This window comes from Triturus cristatus, chromosome 3_1 (genome assembly GCF_964204655.1).
Source record: "Triturus cristatus chromosome 3_1, aTriCri1.1, whole genome shotgun sequence".
NCBI lineage: Eukaryota > Metazoa > Chordata > Amphibia > Caudata > Salamandridae > Triturus > Triturus cristatus.
In genome coordinates, this window is record NC_140583.1 from 1,161,956,685 (window position 1) to 1,161,976,603 (window position 19,919).

The 19,919-nt window shown below is 47.7% G+C and overlaps 1 protein-coding gene across 3 annotated transcripts in view; it reads left to right on the forward strand.

The window, feature by feature from the left end:
- Window positions 1-19,919, forward strand: part of LOC146861711 (uncharacterized) — a 539,257-nt gene that overhangs the window by 235,790 nt on the left and 283,548 nt on the right. For all 3 annotated transcript variants that reach the window (XM_085646062.1, XM_085646065.1, XM_085646063.1), the window contains exon 5: window positions 7,908-8,012. In XM_085646062.1, the coding sequence (XP_085502188.1) occupies window positions 7,908-8,012 (105 nt within the window). The remainder of the gene's footprint in view (window positions 1-7,907; window positions 8,013-19,919) is intronic.

A 19,919-nucleotide genomic window follows, 5' to 3' on the forward strand; every position in this document is an offset into this window, starting at 1 on the left:
TCAGTCTTCTGACGATAGATGTGAATGCCCAGGTAGCGGAAAGTGCCGACACACCATAACACAGGCCCACCACTGAGTGAATAACCCGGGTCTGGGGTGTTCTCTGTGAAGGGAAACAGTATAGATTTCGAGGCATTAACCCGCAAGCCTGATACGTCAGTGAATGTGGACAGTGTCAGATTTAATGACCGGGGGATGGAGTGGAGGTCTCTGATCTAGAGTAGAATATCATCTGCATACAAGGAGATTGTATGCACGTTGTCTCCTAGGGGAGTCCCTGTGTCTACCCCGGCAGTGATAATCGCTCCAGGTCTAAAATCTTTATTGTGGTTCTACGGTATTTTAGCATTAATTCCACATTGATTTCATTCATATTCAGATATCTATGATAATCTTTGGGAGCGACGCTTTGGGGGTGGAGAAACGAATTGGGAACTGTGTTGACTGTTGCCTGATTTTAATTTGTTGACCCACATTGATTTTAACAAAAACTATTGCTGCTGAACGCACCTTGCACTTTACTCACTCGTAAAATTGCATTTTCCTCGCACACTCGAGCCTACCGTAACCATCGCCTCACTGGAAGGTAGCGGTCTAGTCTTCTTTGCCGGCGCCTACTTAAGCGTCACCCTGAAGCGACCGCGCACTAACTAACATTGTTGGGAGCGACGCTTTGGGGGTGGAGAAACGAATTGGGAACTGTGTTGACAGTGTTGACTGTTGCCTGATTTTAATTTGTTGACCCACATTGATTTTAACAAAAACTATTGCTGCTGAACGCACCTTGCACTTTACTCACTCGTAAAATTGCATTTTCCTCGCACACTCGAGCCTACCGTAACCAGCGCCTCACTGGAGGGTAGCGGTCTAGTCTTCTTTGCCGGCGCCTACTTAAGCGTCACCCTGAAGCGACCGCGCACTAACTAACATTGTTGGGAGCGACGCTTTGGGGGTGGAGAAACGAATTGGGAACTGTGTTGACTGTGTTGACTGTTGCCTGATTTTAATTTGTTGACCCACATTGATTTTAACAAAAACTATTGCTGCTGAACGCACCTTGCACTTTACTCACTCGTAAAATTGCATTTTCCTCGCACACTCGAGCCTACCGTAACCAGCGCCTCACTGGAGGGTAGCGGTCTAGTCTTCTTTGCCGGCGCCTACTTAAGCGTCACCCTGAAGCGACCGCGCAGCGGACGCGCGCAGCGGGCGCGCCGACGGCGCGCCGAAGGCAAGCCCGTCTGCGCCCGTCCGCGACCAGAAGCGGCCCAGGACCCATCCCCCTGGCCATTCCATCTCAGACCGAGGTGGGATGATAGCTTATTCAAGGCAGGCGTTATTACATCTGCGTAAGGGATTGCCATCGGAATGTGCTCATACGCTTCACATAGAGCAATGGCCTCTAAAGTGTGAGGGGTGCGGATATACGATGCGCAGAGACCAAGAGATGAGTAAGGAAGGTAATGAGCTTTCTTCCTTTCTATTGAACTGTCGATCATTGAAACGGCATAGGTTGAACATATATGACTTGCTTATAGATGACAACCCTGACTTGGTCTTCCTGACAGAAACATGGTTGGATGAGCAATCCCTCCCTGACATTATTGAGGCCCTTCCCGTCGGCTATAATATACTTCAAATCAATAGAGGAAGTCAGAAGGGGGGAGGGATAGCTATTGTACATAAAATTGAGCTGACATGTACTCTCGAACCAACTGTCATTAATAACTGTGAAGCTGGGCTATTTTCCATCTCGATTGGCCCTAACTGCACCATTAAGGGCTACCTTATCTATCGCCCGCCCGGTGCGGCGACCGCGTTCATTGAAAGCCTCCTTGAGGCTCTAACGCAGTCTGCTTTACGCCATAATAAATTCATGATTGTTGGAGACCTCAACATTCATCTGGAGGATGTCAATTGCAGAGAGGCTGTATCTCTGATTAAATCGTTGAGTGCTCTTATGTTTATGTTGGCCGATAACAGTGCTACCCACCAAGCAGGGCATTTGCTGGACCCAATCTTTGCGAATTGGGAAGATATAAGCGTATCTACCCTGATTAAGATCCTGTGGTCAGATCATTATTTGTTCCCAATTAAATTTAGACGACCGACTAACAGAGGGTCTTTACAGAAACACCCAGTTATTAGACGCAGAGACTGGAGGAAATTTAGTCATGATGTATTCAGCCAAGCCCTAGGACAGGAATCCCCAAAGCCCAGCAACAACTTGATTGAGGCGTGCAGGATGTATGATGAATGGGTTGAGAGCGCACTGAATAAAGTTGCCCCCTGGACTCAGAAAGCCATGGCTCGGAGCACGAAATCCGCTCCGTGGTTTACGGCTGAGCTGCGAGCCGCCAAAACCAAATGTAAGACTCTGGAACGTAGATGGAGAGTGGATTACTCCCCTTCACTACGTGAAGTCTACAAGAGTGAATTAAAGTCTTATCATAGACAGATTAGGGAATCCAAAAGATACCACTATCATAAGAGGATTGACTGCTCAGAGAACACCTCTAAAGAACTATTTATGATTCTGAAGGAATTCTCTGCCCCGATAGTAAGTTCAGGGGAAGTCCCCCCCCACGACAGAGTCATGCAATGAGATTGCAGACTTTTTTATAGGGAAGGTAGAAAAGATCTAGGATTCCTTTCAGATTATTACAAAACCTACTTATGCGCCTAACTCTAACCGCGAAAAACAGGTTATGAATAAACTTGGGAAGTTTGTGGTCCCCCATACAGGGGAGCTAATTAATATCCTATCGGACATCCACTCTGGCTCTCCCCTTGATGTGGTTCCAGCAAGGATTCTTCGAAGTCATCTACCCCAGGTAGCGGAACACATAAGTAACTTGGCCTCTCTTTCATTTCAAGAATGTCTGGTTCCGGACGACTGGAAATTGGCCCAAGTTGTCCCGATAAAAAAGAAAGTCCATATCAAAATATCACAACTAGACAATCTGAGACCTATCTCGCTCCTCCCCTACTGTGCGAAGGTAGTTGAGAAATTGGTTAACCGACAGCTGGTGAGCTTTATGGAGGAAAATAAGCTCCTCCACTCGTCTCAGTCGGGATTTAGAGCCAAACATTCAACGGAGACTGCTCTCCTTCTTTCTACGGAACTGCTGCGGTGTCAGGCGGATGAGGGTCACACGACCGCACTGGTCCTACTGGACCTAAGTGCGGCGTTTGACACCGTATCACACTCCGTATTACTGGACCGTCTGAGTAAGAAGGGCATAACCGGGTCTGCCCATGAGTGGTTGGTGTCTTTTCTTAATAATAGGAGATTTCAAGTGCATTGTCCACCATGCAAATCCAGTATAAGATGTCTTAGACAAGGGGTTCCACAGGGCTCGATTTTGAGCCCCACGTTATTCAATCTGTACATGGAACCCCTTGCCAAACTGGTGGAGTCATATGGTGTTGCCATAGTATCTTACGCAGACGATACACAACTGGTGATCAACTTGTCTCGTGATCCAGCTGTGGAGGCTGAGAATTTCTCGGCTTGCATGGTGGCACTTGATGGGTGGATGAAGCAGAACTATCTTCGCCTCAATGGTAATAAGACGGAAGTTCTTATTGTTGGCCCCTGCCCTTCCATTTGGACTTCTGCTTGGTGGCCCATAGAATTAGGCTCTGTCCCTGTCCCGGTAGACACAGTTAAAAATCTCGGCATATTCCTCGACTCTAATCTAGCCTACACTAACCATGTGGGTAATGTTGCTGGTAAATGCTATGGCATTTTGAAGGTCCTGAGGAAGGTTCTGGACCTACTGCCTCCTAGCACCAGAAAAACTATGGTACATGCCTTGGTTACCTCCCATTTAGACTATGGGAACTCCCTCCTTTGCGGTCTCAATAAAAAAGGTCTAATGCAGTTGCAACGCGTCCAAAACGCAGCTGCTAGGCTCGTTCTGAATCTCCCTAGGAGGGCCTCTGGGAAAAATGCTTTGCGCTCTCTGCATTGGCTCCCAATAATGGAACGAATTACATTCAAAACGATGTGCATTACCCATCGCATTGCTCATTTAAAAGCTCCTTCTTATCTCCAGGAATTGCTTCCTGTCTACCGACCTTCACGCCCTCTTAGGTCGATGGGCAACATGTTATTGGTAGTTCCAAGGATTCACAGAGCAAGGATGGGAGGACGGTCCTTCAGACATCTGGCCAGTAAAGGCTGGAATGACCTACCCATCGAATTGAGGATGGAACCGTCCGAAATTAGGTTTAGACAAAGGCTGAAAACCCTTCTTTTCCCCAAGACTTAATTCAGTATAGCTTATTGTCCAAGTACTCCACCTCCGTGAGCTTTGCTCGTGAGATGTCAGTGGGATTTCAGCGCGGGGACGCACTGTTCTTTGTGCAACCATGCGCTTAATAAATGCCATTAATAATAATAATAATAATAAATAATCTTTGTGTTCATCTTCTGCTCCGTTCTAAATACTCAATATATCACCAATTAATCTAAACGATAGTGCCACATGATTGTAAGCCCTTTATCATTCCAAGCCTTCTCCCTCTCACACCAGCCCATGAATAGGTTGGCATAACAGGAACCAAACAGGTGTTTTTAATGGAACTATCCTCTATTTCAATTTCCCTCATCAGGTCCTCAGTATGTCAAGCAAAGTCATCACCCAAACTTGACAGAACTTGTATTGCTTGTAAATCTTTTAGAGCGGTTGAAAATATGTTGGAATTCAAAGACACTTCCGCAGATGTCTTAAGCGTTTTTTTAAACTATTTTTTTTGGTCTTTCCACAGTACTGCACATTTTCATATCATATTAGCACATAATTATGTCCTTTTCATCATGGCTCCTGTAGAGAGTTGCACCTTAAGTCAACTGCAGGGTTCCAAGGTTTGTACAATTATATAATTAATAAATGAATCACATACCCACTGCTTCCCGCTGTGTTCTTTCCCCATCAGTAGGACATATTTAACCACAATGTGCTGTATTCAGTGATGCAGTATACATATGCTAAGATAAAAACACTGAAAACAATAATATAACCAACAGTTTAAAAAGTGGGTTGCAAGTGGGCTATCGTTGAGCACATCTAACAGGAGAGAGGTGAGAGAACAGTGGCCGAAGGAGCGCCCCTCAGGTAAAAGCACAGTTTCAGAAAGTAGGACTAATACACACCTACTGCCTTTGCACCACTGTAGTCCAAAACACCCTTCCAGGAGCACAGGACCAGGTCTTATAACATAACAGGTGTATTTGTAAAGCGCACGATTACCCGTAGGTGTCCTGGCGCTGAATAACAGATGTTTATTGTTATATATACAAAAGGGGAGGGTGGAGGCTGATTAGAACCGCACCAGACAAATATTAGTGGTTAACGTAAATAATTCAGATAGTGCACGAAACCAGAGAGTACTACCCTCTTTACTCTCAACAATGTAGGACTAAGTCCTACAACAACATATGAATACACAGGACGTTCAGCACTATGTACTATGGTAAGATCATGGAAGATTTCTTCCATGTCATATTTCATATTTTCATAGCCATAGCCAACGCGTTGGGATTTCTTCAGGGCTCAATGATATGGTGAATCTAATTCTTTTCTGTCTTGTCGTTCTTTAGGGTATGGTTTACACAGTTCAGGTTTTGTTTGCGACGATCTAGTAACCACTGACTCCGGACATGATTTCAGCGAAATCATGTCCGGAGTCGGTGGTTACTAGATCGGTGGAGTCGATCGTTACTAGATCGTCGCAAACAAAACCTGAACTGTGGAAACCATACCCTAAAGAACGACAAGACAGAAAAGAATTAGATTCACCATATCATTGAGCCCTGAAGAAGTCTCATGGGAGACGAAACGCGTTGGCTATGGCTATGAAAATATGAAATATGACATGGAAGAAATCTTCATTCAAAATCAATAAAGAAGAAAAGAAAAAAAATTACATGTTAAATGTGTCGTATGCTTTATTAGAAGTTTACTCATTACCTGGTAAAGACACAAAAGTGTATAGGTACTTGGAGATCGTACATAGTGCTGAACCTCCTGTGTATTCATAAGATGTTTATTGTTACCCAACTCAATATCAAAATATCTGGTAGGGGCAAAACAGAATTTCCATTCAAACTCAGAAAGAGGCCTTACAGACAAATTTACAAAAACGTAATTTTCCACTTCTTGTTTCCTTTCAACTGTGATCTTGTCTTAACTCAATGTGTTTGTTCTTCTTGTGTGCTTGATACCCCATCTTTTCTTCCCTTTGCCTGAAAAATTCTGGCGTCCCCTGTTTTGTGCTGACTCCACCAATCTAATTTTCCTTAGTTCCTCTAAAATAGTGCTTGATCTGTTATCTTCATTATCAGTATCTGCTGAGGTAGATGCTGGGGAATCAATCCTTGGGGCTTCATATGATACTCAGCTCTCTTGAGATGTTATTCACTCTACTGGTTTTTGATTGTTTAACATGGAGTCATATTTTCTCTAATAAGAATAGATTCTACCCAGGCTATAGGCACACCCCTTTTAAGAACTTGGATTTTTTCCTATAAGATCACATAATCTTTTTTCGTGTGCCTTCTAACTTGAGATCAGCTATTTCCTGTTTAGTATACTCAATTAATTTTCTTACACTATTAATCCCAGCTTCAACTTGTTGTATTAACATTAGAATCAATTCTCAAAGACTGGTTCAATTTCTTTTACTATTGTTCAGCATGAACTTTGTCTAAATCTTCCACTGCAGTGAAAATATTTATACATAGACTCCTTGGGATTCTGTTCACCTCTAAATATTGCCTCAATGTAGTGACATGCCATCATTTTTGTAACTCTTTCTTAAATAATCTTTCAAATTTAATAAACAAATTTCTTAGACCCTTGTGGGGTGCGTTTTCTGTGCTGTTTGTATGTTTGGATTCAGGTTTGTACAGACTGTCTTCTATCTCCTCCTGCGTTTTTACATAGTTTGCCATGGTTGCTATATCTTTTATGATCTCTACTTTTTAATATAAAAATTCACAGTTATAACATCTCATCAACTACAACTGTTTAGCAGCAGTGCCTCATCTATATAATTGCTCATTTGGGTTAATAGATGCCAGTGGCCCTGCGCTGGCTACTACCTACTTAGTCAGTAACCCATCTGACTGATAAGTTATAAGTCAGCCAACATCGGCTCATTAGGCAGCCAAATTGACACCTGTCTTCAAACAGTATACATTGAGCATTTCTAATCACCTTTGTTGTTTTTTATTAGAATATTCATAAATCAAGAGCGTACATTATAGACCTATAGAATCAAATGTTTAGAACTTATATATATTGTGTGGAGATCAGGTATGAGGGAGGGTAAATCATAATGTTTTTGGTAGATTGTGCAATAAGAGGAATGTGAAATAATGATGGGTGATAGAAACGATAAAGAGCACTTGAGAAATCTAGCATAGAAAATAAAAAAGGCATCCTTGAAAAGAAATGAGCGACAGGGAGGAAGGGATAAAATGAGCGGAGAAAGGAAAATGGGGACAAGTAATAAGGGAAAGATATAGTGAGATAAAAGGGGGGAAAAGATACGTGAATGGAGAGAAATAAGAATAAAAAAAGAGTAGGTGGCATGCCATGTGGAGAAAGACAAACGGCGCCAGGGACCGAAATAGAACATGTTTGAAAAACACAAAGAAAAAAAAGAGGACTTTTGACAGTGAGGAAACCCGATTTAAGTGAACGGGGTAGCCTAAAAGTAGTACACGAAAGCAGCATCCAGGGTTTTTCACTAGCAATAGAGCGTGTGAAGGTATTTTATGGAGAAAAGAGAGTAACCTCTCTTGAAGGACCGTGGAGTCCAAAATGGTGTATGGCAGTAAGACAAAGTACATTGTTTTGATTGAGTTGGGATTATGTTTTGTCATTTTTCTACAGGTGACCCGATGATCAGTCCCGATGAGTGCTTTATTGTGCAAGATGAGGTTTCGAACAGCCGTCAGGAGAAAAAAGAACAAGAAAAAAGGGATTGTCTTAGCGGAGGTAAAGAAGTAGGAGTGTGCCATCTGTGCTTTTCTATTTATTTTTCATATTTTATAGATGGGACCAAGCCCCTAGAAGAGCGAATCGCTGTGCTAAGTAGGCATACGGGTGCAAACGTCGCAAAGGTTGTTTGCAATAGGAAATGGAGAGACGAAATTGAAAGACAAACAGTATTTTTATGCATAATAACTATAATGATTAAATTAGAATGCAAATCAAATGATACACGAAGATGGGGAATCTTTTTGTATTTTAACATAATACAAGCATTTGGGTGGCATGTGCAAAGGAGATATAAGGAAGATAGGCATGTCTGGAGAAAAGGGTGGTCTTAAGCTGTTGAACACTTCACTGTAACGCAACTTCTCTCTATTGTAAGCTCCAACACCTTGCTGCTGATCTCCTCTCAGATGATGGGTTGCTGCAGTGGGGCACTGAAGTTCTTGTTTTGCTTTCTTCTCCTTTTCTGTTAAATATTTTTTTTTTCGGAGCCTGGATTGCCCCTTTGTCACACATCAGCAAATTGTAGATGCCTGTCTCAATGCAGTAATATTAGGGCAGGGTTATCAGGTTTAAGCTGTGAAGTGCATCCCGCCTGGAGTGGGTTTTATTACTTACGCATCCAAGAGAGATTAAGACCCTCCAGATACAACTGGAACACAACAGTAGACCCGCATGGCAGCATTGCTCCACTGAGAAAGACACAACCGGGTTCTATCACATGGGATAGACATGATGAAGTCTAAGATATAACTGAGAAGTAAGTTTTTCAGCAGTAAAGTAAAACCAGCATTTGCAATGCAATAGGTCTCGCAATGACATTATTTTGAGCTATTGACATTGTAAATGGCAATGCCTTTAAAAAAATTAAAAGGCATTGTTATTTACAATAACAAAAGCAACACCTATTGCATTGCATAACGCGGTGTCCGTGAAGACAGCGCCGCGCTTATTAAAGTAAAAAAAAAAGTGTGTTGGGGGGCAGAGAGCATTGGCAAATGTGCTGAAAATGTGACAAGGCGGAGCCGCACCTTGAAATGCATTGGTCTAGGATGTAACGAGAATCCTTTGGCAATAACGCACACACCTGTACCTAACCTCCTGCTGGCACACCACACACACACACACATGCAAGCTAACCCTGCTCTGGGAAACAACCGTGGGAGGACTAGGAAACACCTGCCCTCCCCCTCCTGACTCAACAAGCTGACTGAGGGCACACAAAGCGGGGAGTACACCGGATACTGGCTTATGGCTGCACTTTAAGGCACCTTTTAAAAAGGAAGCCATTATTGCTTTAGCAGCATTCATTGTCTGGAATACTTGAGTGCTTTATGTCGAGATTCTTTTTCTTAGCGCTAGAGAGAAGAGTGAGTGTGTGTGGGAGTGTTGTGACTGGCAGTAGTTTCAGTGCTGGTATTGGTAAACGGAAGTGTGCGTGGGGCGCAGCTGAGCAACATGGCAGGCTGGGTTCATCGTGAGAGAGTGGGCACAACACATTTTACCATCTCCCTTCAGTCCTGGTATATCATTTGGCAATCTCATGGTTATAGCGGCCAGGTTTCCCAGGTCCATGCGTAATTAGATGCTCCAGTCCCCTTTTTTCTTTGCTACAACTTCCAGAATGCAAAGAAAAAAATGTAGACTGGAGCAGCTAATCAGGCATGGACCGTAGACACTTTATGAGGCTTATTGGTTCTTGAGGCTGGCGGGTGCTTCCGTCGAACCTACTGGACTGACACATCTGATGACAATGACTTGCAACAGAAAAGCCTCAGGACTGGACGCTTGGCGTCCTTACGACAAGGAGCGAGTTGGTGCGCAGCCCTTTCAAATTCCGAGGTCCATCCATGCGTGACTAACTCGCCAGCCCAGTTTTTCTTTCCATGCTGGAACTTGTAGGCTAATTTATCCCATTAGAAAAACCAGTACTACAAACCCCAGAATGCAACGAAAAGCACTGGACCTCCTAACTAGGCATGGATCAGGGAAAGTGGAGTAAGTAGGTGACCAATCAGTGGCGTAACGAACAGGGGAGGGGGGGGGAGCTGCAGAATGCAAGAGGGGCCCTTCAGTCTCACATGTTTCACAGCTAATCATCAACCTCGGGCTGTATAAATAGACACATCCTGCAAATCAGGGCCTGCGTTACACACCTGTGAGGAACCCACAACATCCCATGACAGTCCAGTGCGCAGAGCGCGCCATCGTCCTCCGCATCCGTAGCAGAAAGCGAGGCCTGGAGTCGTAATGTCCTAACTCCACCATCACCCCCCTAGCTTCAAAGTCCCCCTCACACACAAACAGCCGGTCGCCTTCGCAGCTCCTACCTGTTTCCATCCTCCTGCGCTCGCTCCATCGTCTGAAGCGGGCTCACGTGGGGACATTCGCATCCCTTAGCAACGCCCTCCGTGCGCAGGTGGTGCCAGATGCACACCAACCTTGGGGGTGGGGGAGACCAGGGGAAGAAGTGCGGGGAGAATGGAGGAGAAAAGAGATGGAAGGGAGAAATAAGCGTGCAAAGGAGGGGGATTGAGAGTTAAAGAAGTATATACGGGCACAGAGAGGCCTGCAGGAAAAGAGAGGCGACTATGGGGAGATATGAATGCGAGGGAGATAAAGAAGCGAAGGCAGCAGGAGATAATGTACAATTATGTATGCTCAACGGGGAGAAGAGAGGTGGAATGAGGGGAGAGGATAGAGAAGGAAAGGAGAGACACGGAGGGTGGAAAAACAAAGCAGAGAAGGAATGAAAAGAACAAAAAAGAAATTATGGAGTGGAAGGAAGAGGATGAATGAAAAATAGGTAAATAATACAAGCGCTCGCCATTGCGGGAAGGCAGACGCTTGTTTATTTTTGCATTGCGCTTTCACTTTAACCTCTTCAGTGCCCCGCCCTTTCCACGCCCTGTGCCTGGCGTTTCATTAGCGGGCGGGGTTCATGACGAGATAGTCTCGTCATGGGCACAGCGCAACCGCGCTCCATGACGAGACTATCTCGTCATGGGCACTGAAGGGGTTAAGTGAAAGCACGATGCAAAATAAACACAAGGCTGAGTGAAAACAGATTGCCCCCTACTAAAGATAAGAAATTGCTTCATGACAGCCGTGAAGCAGACGAGCCTGTCCGGATGGGCTGTCTAAAAAGGAGAAAGGGCAGCGACTACAAAACCCCATTTCCAATGGCAGGCCACCGTTTAGCATAAACGGTGCTGCCAGCAAATGAAAATGAGGGGTGGGGCTTCGAGCCCCCTTCTCAAATCTCCTTTCTCACTATAGGTCTTGCGGAGTGAGCAGTGCATGCGCTGCAACGCTAGGCGAGACCTAAAAAGAGGACAGGGTTTAAATACTAGATACAACCCCCTCTGAATCAACACCAAAACAAAATTTCCCATATAATAAACAATGTACATCACTGATAATACAGAAGTTGTACAGAAGCAGATTTCATGAATTATCTACCATATTGTCCTAATCGTTCTGTTCTTAATAACATTTTCCAAAAGGGTTGGCTGCAACTTCAATAGTCCACAAATTATTTGATTTGGTGACAGCTGTGATACGTTTATATTTGATTAAAAATGTATGGATTGGAGATTGTATTTCAGAACCAAACGCATCGCGTGTAAAGCAACCACAAAGATGTTTTATGTATGTGCGTTTATTATTGTCAAGACCATTCTCCAAGCCAGAGAGTAAGATCATCTTCGAGTTTTCAATTATTATTTCACTAATGTGAGTTCCGATCCAAGTTCTTCTGAGTATCCCAGGGATCCAGCGGGAGTGCTTTGTGCTGCAGTATCAGTCAGTGAGTGTGATCCAGTAAACCAGCAACAGGTACTCCAATACCATATACTCACCTGGACCCATAAACACACTTACACGTACACAACCCAGTATCAACCGCTGGAGTCTGAGTTTATTTTTGTTTGCTGAAATTTCAAGATTAGTGACCTCCTGTTCTCAACTAATCTTTTCACTGATCAAAAGGTTCTTTGCTCTGGTCTATGGACCATTAGTTGAACTAGTTGATGGTGAAATGACATGAAATTAATCTTCTCTCATTAATTGAAATGACCACAGACTCGGTAAAAGTTTAATTCTTTATCTAAATTAATTTCATGTGAACCACTTTTAAAGTACAGTACAGTCTCCGTTACTCATAGGAAGGAAGATTCAATTAATCAATCATAAAACACATGCAATATACTTTGCAATGACTTATGCTCAGAAAGGAGAGGATAGAGAGAAAAGAACATCTTCACATTCACAAAATTATAGTTGCCTAGGATGTTGTGAAAACCAACCCCCTGGCCAAGGAGCTGGGATGGGTCCTCCGGGAAAGATAAGGCGACAAAGGCTTCAGGACAGGACTCAGGAAAGGATAGATGACCTCTCGAACACCGACGCTTGCGTAGTACCCCTCTCTGACACTCTCTTCCTCCTCGAGATTCTTCCGCGATCTTCTTCTAAATTAATTCCATTTGGATAGATGGTTCTGCATTCGATTCTTCATCAGCATCACTCGTCACTCCGACAGCATCCCGAGCTCTGCAGCATTCAGCAAATCTCCATCTGCATCTCCGACTAAACAAACTAACTAAGGCTACCTCAATTATACCTTTCTATATTCATGTACCTCCCATTAATGTTTCAATATCGTAAAAATACTAACTCTGATTGGACAGGCAAGGGGTGAAGATCATCACACCATGCTAATATGTCAATCTTAGTCTATTACTCCATTGTTCATAAATCCAAACCCTTAATTTTTATTCAAAATCTTTATTCCCACCCGTATTCACATCTTATTAGAAACAAATGTTTAAAATTTCGTGAACATCCATTCATCCAGAGGTTTCCAGTGCTGGTTCCCAGGGTATGTATCTTTTGCGTCCTTGGACCGCATTCACGGGTATCGTCACTCTTCCGGCTCAGTTTCACCAGGCATGCGCAGGGGTCACATGACCAACAGACTTTGGATTCATTCAAGAGGCCCAAATTACGCACTATTAAGAGAGTCAGAAAAACAAATGTTCATTCCAAAAATAAATGGTTTCACTGTATACCACCTACCTCTATTCTAGCCCCCTTTAATCAATATTGCTTACCCCGCGTTCGCATTAGTAAAATAGCTAGATTTAGTTCCAGCAAAGCTGATGCGAAGCATGTGAGCTTTCAAGCAAGCATTTTAATAGCGTCTGCTCATGCGCGAGAAATTCCCTCCAAGTGATAGCTCGTCATACTGCGTAGATGCAGTTGACGCATGCGCAATAAAGATTTCCCATTAGAGGCCATTTTAAAATTTCGCTCGAGTTACTTATATTAGTAAACACATACGCAAGCGTTTCAGTCTTTTATTTTCATTGTGGTGCGTACTCGTTTTACACAATACGGAGTTAATACAATGTTAATAATTAAACGAGAGGATTGCTTCCGAGCAAGTCTCTTTTCTACGAGTCCTTCCTCCATCAAGTGTTTGGCTGCTCATTCTCTCTTCCCTTGTCATGCATGCAGCCTTATGCCGCAGTTCACAGTGATGATGGATTCTGGCACCGCTATGCCTGTGCCTGGAAGCCCAAATAACACGCGGCTCTTTCCAAGTTTGGCCACTGAGAAATGGGAACTAACAGTGGCAATCTTCCTGCATGTTATTCTGCATTCTTCGTGCGCACATTTCGGTTGTTTTTAGAGTGGAATTAGAAGCATCTCAGGATGAGTTTCTTAGTAGAGTGAGAAGTTCAGATGCTTTATCTAAATCAAAATGAGCGTCTTCTGCACTTGATATAATTATTGTGAGTCCATGATCAATATTTGGCCTTTCTTTTACCTCCAGTTATTATTATTGCCTGTTAACTTTCCCTCTTTTCTAATACCGCCTGGTGTGGAGTGGGTATTCTCCATCTCCCACCCCTCGCTTTCTCCCTTGACCTCTTTTTCATCCCCTATCATATTTCTCGAGTGGAGGCTTCTCCTTCCTTTCTCCGGACTTGAGAGTAAGGTCTTATTGGGCAGAAGTGCTTTAGTATGGTATAATGTTTGAAGTGCCTTTGCCCGAGTTATGAAGGAAGGAGTGTGATGCTTTTGCTATTTTTTTTTTTTTTTTTTAAACCGTTTATTACAAGTCTTAAGAGTATACAAGTATGGGCCTACAACCTTCCGGCCGGCCGCTAGCAATGATAGGAACATACGACATACATTTATGGAACACGTGGTGTTACGGAGGAGCATTTCTCAGGAGGTAACAACGTCCAAAGCCACATCATCCAGACCCCATTATACGGTTTCATTTTAAATTAAGAACAACAAGAAAACCACACCCACAAGGCAACCCACAATCGAAAATAGCAGCACGTGCTCCCCTAGAGGGGGGATCCCAACTATCCACAGAAGTCTAAAGAGGGGGAAGAGAACAGAGCGAGGACTGGGGGAACCCAATGCCCGGCAGCGGGGGAATGAGTCGGCTAAGGGGATGGGGCTGGCGAGGTATCAGGCAGCAACGGTGGTGCACAGATACCCCCGCGGTAGGCGTTCCAGGGGCCCCATACTTTCACCCATGTCCCAGGCTTACCCCTCGCCACATACACCACCTTTTCTCGAAACATGCACCAATCCATGTGTCCTTTCCAGGCCGAGACCGTCGGGGGCCTCTGGGATCCCCACAGTTGAGCAATATCACGCTTGGCTATCATATATCCCAGAGTCACCCACCACGTCTGCGGCGCCGAGTAATCAGTCGGTTCCCACACATTCAACAGGCATCTCCTCGCTTCAGGCAACAGCGCCACATGCGTAACCAGTCGCAGCACCTCATGTACACCACGCCAGAACCCCTCCACCTCCGGGCACTCCCACAAAATATGCAGAAAGGTCCCCAAAGCACCACACCCACGCTTACACAACCCATCTCCAGCACAGCCCATACGCAGAAGCTTTGGCCCCGTCATGTAGACCCGGTGGAGTATCTTGAGCTGGACGAAGCGAAGACGAGCCAGTATGGCCACCTCTTTCGGGGAGGCCACCGCGGAGGTCCAGTCCTCGTCGTCCAACTCCAGCCCGTCGGCAACCCAAGCCGCACGAAGGGCAGTCAACAGGCCCGAGCGGTCGTTAATCAGCTTTTTGTATATCAGTGAGATCGTGCTGTCCGGGACGTGCCCATCCAGCATTCTATCCTCCAGGGGGGAATATTCCGGGATGGAGGCAACGTCCGAGAAGACGGAGCCCAGCGCATGACGGACCTGCAAATACCGAAAGTATTCACTGCCCTGCAACTGAAATTCCGTCTGCAGCATATCGAACGTTTTAAATCCTCCCCTCGTCCAGAGATCCCCCACTGTACTGATACCTATTATGTCCCACTTCTCAAAGCCCTTAGAGGTCCACAGGGAACCTAACCGCTCAGACGCGTATAGTGGTGACGCCCGGGTCAAACGGTCCTTCCACCCCATAGCTGCATTGGCCGCGTGCCACACTTGCACCATGACACGCGTGGGGCCCGTCAGACGAGCGTCGGGCGCGCTAGAATAGAGCGCTCGATTGTAGTCGCCACCTGGCAGGAGCATCTTGTCCATTTCGAATGCCGGGTTTAAGGCGGGCCCGTATAGGCCATGGTTAATTGCAGCGAGCTGGGAGGCCCAATAGTACCGTTTAATATCCGGGAGGGCAATCCCCCCGTCATACCATGGGAGCGTCAACTTCGCCAGGGCAATACACGGCCTCCCGTCCCAGAACAGGCGGCGTTGCAGACTCTCCACCTCACGGAAGTAGCGCGCCGGGACTAAGTCCATAGTGTTCTGCAAAGCGTACAGGAAACGCGGCAGAGACATCATCTTGAACAATGCCGCCCGGCCGAGCGGCGAAAGCGGCAGGCGCCGCCAGCGTGCGACATCTACCCGCAGGCGCTGGAGGGGAGGAAGCAGGTTCCGTTCATACCGGGCCTCCGGGTCCAGAGTAATGAAGACACCCAGGTACCGAAATCCCTGCGGGGCGATCTGGATCGGACAGCCCCGCGAGAGAATAGGAGCCTCCCCAGAGAGAACATACACGCACGATTTAGCCCAGTTGATGACGAGACCGGAGTTACGACCGAATGAATGTAAAACATCAACCAGCACTATAAGTGATTTACGTGGGGAGGCTAGGTACAGAAGGATGTCATCAGCGTATAGGGATACGCGGTCCTCATACTCGGGGGTCCAACGGAGACCACGGATGGAAGGCTCCCACCGCAGCCATTCCGCCAGGGGCTCCAAGGCAAGCGCAAAAAGAAGCGGCGACAAGGGACAGCCCTGTCGCGTGCCCCGGCCCAGCTCAAACGGGGCCGATACTCTTCCGTTCACCACAACCTGCGCCAATGGGCCCGAATACAACAATTTGACCCAACTGATGAATCCTGGGCCAAATCCAAACTTCGCAAGCATCGCCCAGATGTATGGCCACTCAAGCGTGTCAAACGCCATGGTGGCGTCTAAGGATGCCAAAATGGCCGGTTCCCGTATAAATGGGACGCGCGCGAGCACCCCATGCAAACGCCGCAGGTTAAGGGCTGTGTTGCGATGGGGGATAAAGCCGGACTGGTCCTGATGAACCAGATCTCCCACCACACCGACCAGCCGATTGGCCAGTACCTTGGCGAGAATTTTGGGCTCCGCATTCAGTAGTGAGATAGGCCGATAAGAAGTAACCCGGTCCCGAGGTCTCCCTTCCTTGTGGATCACCACGATTGTAGCCAGACGCTGGTCAAGCGGGAGGGAGCCCAGTGAGTGGGCCGCCAGGAACATTGCGCGGAGGTGGGGTGCCAATGTATCCGGTCGCAACTTATACAACTCGATAGGGATACCATTCGGGCCCATGGCCTTGCCAGAAGCGACCGAGCGTATGGCGAGGGCGATTTCGTCGGAGGTGGGAGCGGCGTCCAGCGACACCCTGTCCTCCCCGGAAATGGACGGCAGCGCGATATCCCTGAGCAGGGCACGGGAATCCTCTTCAGAGCAAGAAGAGACCGGGGAATACACCTCGCGGAAATAATCCGCGAAACAGGAGACAATTTCTTCTGGCTCAGTTACACACACACCATTCGTTTTCTCAATCAGCGGGACCACACGATTCGCTCTCTCCTTTTTATCCAACCACGCTATCAGTTTACCAGCCTTATCACCCACATCATACAGTCGCCCCTGTTGCTCTCTACTAAGGCCCCTGGCCGCCTCCGTGACGAGGGCCCTATAAGCCGCTTGTTTGAGTTGGAGGACATGTAGTGCAGCATCCGTCACCCCATCTTCTAGATTACCCTCCAACTCAGCTATTTCAGCCTCCACCCGGGTCACCTCCTCCCGCTCGCGCCTCCGGGCATGGGAAATAAGGGATAGGGCCTCCCCTCTGAGTACTGTTTTGAAGGCCTCCCACAGGGAGATAGCCGAAGGCACTGACCCCACATTCTCATCAAAATAGCGCTGGAGGGATTTAATCAAGTCAGCGCGAATGGTGGGGTCGCGCAGGTACCAGGAATTGATTGGGACCACCCTGCTCTCACCCCTCGGAAAGACATCGAAATGTAACAGGAGCGGGGAGTGGTCCGAGATACCCCGTGCCAAATGGCGCACCTCCCCCACCCTCCCGACATAGGCCGCCGGGACAAGGACATAATCAAGCCGTGAGAGACTACCATGGGCCCCCGAGTGGAAAGTGTACTGCAGCTGCGTGGGATGTTTTAAGCGCCAGCAGTCCACCAATCCCAGTGTATCCAAGAGGCCGGATAGCCACGCCTGTGCCCGGGGAAGGTCCCTAGGGGGGTGACGATCCACAGTCCCAGAAACCACCGCATTGAAATCCCCCCCCACCACCAGAAGCCCCCCCGGAAGGCCAAGGAGGAGGCGCCCCAGGTCTGCAAAGGTGGTCGACTGCAACCCCGGTGGGACGTACACTGACACAAAGACCACCACTTTGCCCTCCATTCTCCCCACCAAGACAGTGTAACGTCCCCTATCATCGTGGAGCACCTCATCAATTGCTAACGGGAGCGAGTTCTTTACCATGATACCCACACCCCTTGAGCCTGACGTGAAGCCCGAGTGGGCCACGAGGCGGTAGCCACGCCGATTCATGGCACAGAAGGAATTGCCAATAAGGTGTGTCTCCTGCAGAAAGACTACATCGGGCGAGAGTCGCTTCAGAAACTGCAGGACCACACCTCGTTTGATCCTGTCCCCCAGTCCATTAACGTTCCAAGACAACAAAGTTAATTCCCTACCCCCCATCATACACAGAAACCATCATTCGTCCCCCCGAGAGCACATTAGAACCAACACAAAAAAAAGTTTGCCTTGTGATAATAACGCACAACACCCCATCCCTGCCCACCCACCCCAACAGAACTCCCCCCTCCCTGCACCCCTGCATGAGCCCAGACAGCCCCCCCAACGTGCAGTGTGCCTGTCGCCCCATAGATAGTTAAACTAACTAGACCCCCAGAGGAGGAGGGAGAACCCCCAAGAGACCCCACACAACCTCCATAGGAGGGGAACTTAAGCGAACAGACGTATGGTCAAAAGTGGCATCATTTTTGTCCCGAGCGAGGCCTAATATTAGTCCCTCAGTCCTGATCCGGCGAGCCCTCTCCCCCCGCCGCTCCCCCCCCGCCACCCCGATCCCGATCCAGAGTATCCAGCCAGTCCCCGGCCGCTTCGGGACGATCAAAAAAGTGCGTGCGACCATCCACCTCCACTCGCAGCTTAGCTGGGAAAAGCATGGCGTATTTGAGGTTTAGGTCCCGAAGACGACGTTTGACACCGAGGAAGCTCAGTCTCTGCTTCTGGACCGCTGGGGTGAAATCAGGATAAAAATTTATGTCCATATTGTCAAATCTAATCGGTCCCTGTAGTCTGGAGGATTGCAGGATAGCGTCTCTGTCCCGAAAATTAAAAATCCGGGCAATGAGAGGTCTCGGAGTGGCTCCGACCGTAGGCCTTCCCCCGGGAACCCTGTGGGCCCTCTCCACAGCAAAGAATTTACTCAGCCCCCGTGGCTGGAGATGGGTAACAATCAGGTCTTCCACGAAAAGGTCCGCCGCCGCCTCCTCACGTCCCTCAGGCACCCCGATGATACGGATGTTGTTCCTCCTGGCCCGACTCTCGGAGTCCTCCAGGCGGCGATCCATCAGCGCACTCGCCCGGGCTAGCTGGCGCACCTCCGTTTGTAGGGCCGCCACATCTGTCGTAAGGCCCGATGCGGTGTGGGCCAAAGAATCGACTCGGTCGTTGGTCTTGGAGAGATCGGCCCTTACCAGGCCAACATCCATGAGGACCGAGTCTATCTTCTGCGCCAGTGTATCAAAACGCTGGTCCACCGTGGCCTTCATCTCGGCGATGGCGCCCATGACATCCCGCAGAGTCAGATCCGTGGGCAGATCGGGGGCATCAGTAGGGCCCTCAGGGGACCTGCGTGGCACCTCGGGAGATCCCTTCTGGAGGGTATATCGGTCCATGCTGTTGGACTGATGGGCTGCGCCACGCCGGGTCGATTTTATCTTTGCCCGGTCACCATCTTGTTTCGTGGCCATGGTCCCAGTCTCCCGGTCGCGCCAGCGACGTCGTGAAGGGCAGGCAGGCCGGTCCACGGGCTCCGGGGGGGGTGCCACCCCAGATCTGCGGGGCGGATCACAGCCGGCGGGCAGGCAGGGTCCCCCGGCGAGGCCACACCAACACACAAAGCCCCGCAACCCAACCTCGCAGAGACAGCAAGGGGGGTGCGAAAGCGAAAGTGAAAGTGCGGGGTACGCGAGTCACCAAGCCCTGCCCGCCGCTGTTGTTCACTTTGTCACTGGATCGCCCCACAGCGCAAATCCGGGGTTCGGCTAGGAGAAGGCCGCAAACCTCAATCGGTGCTAAACCCGGTGTCCGAGGTCCGATT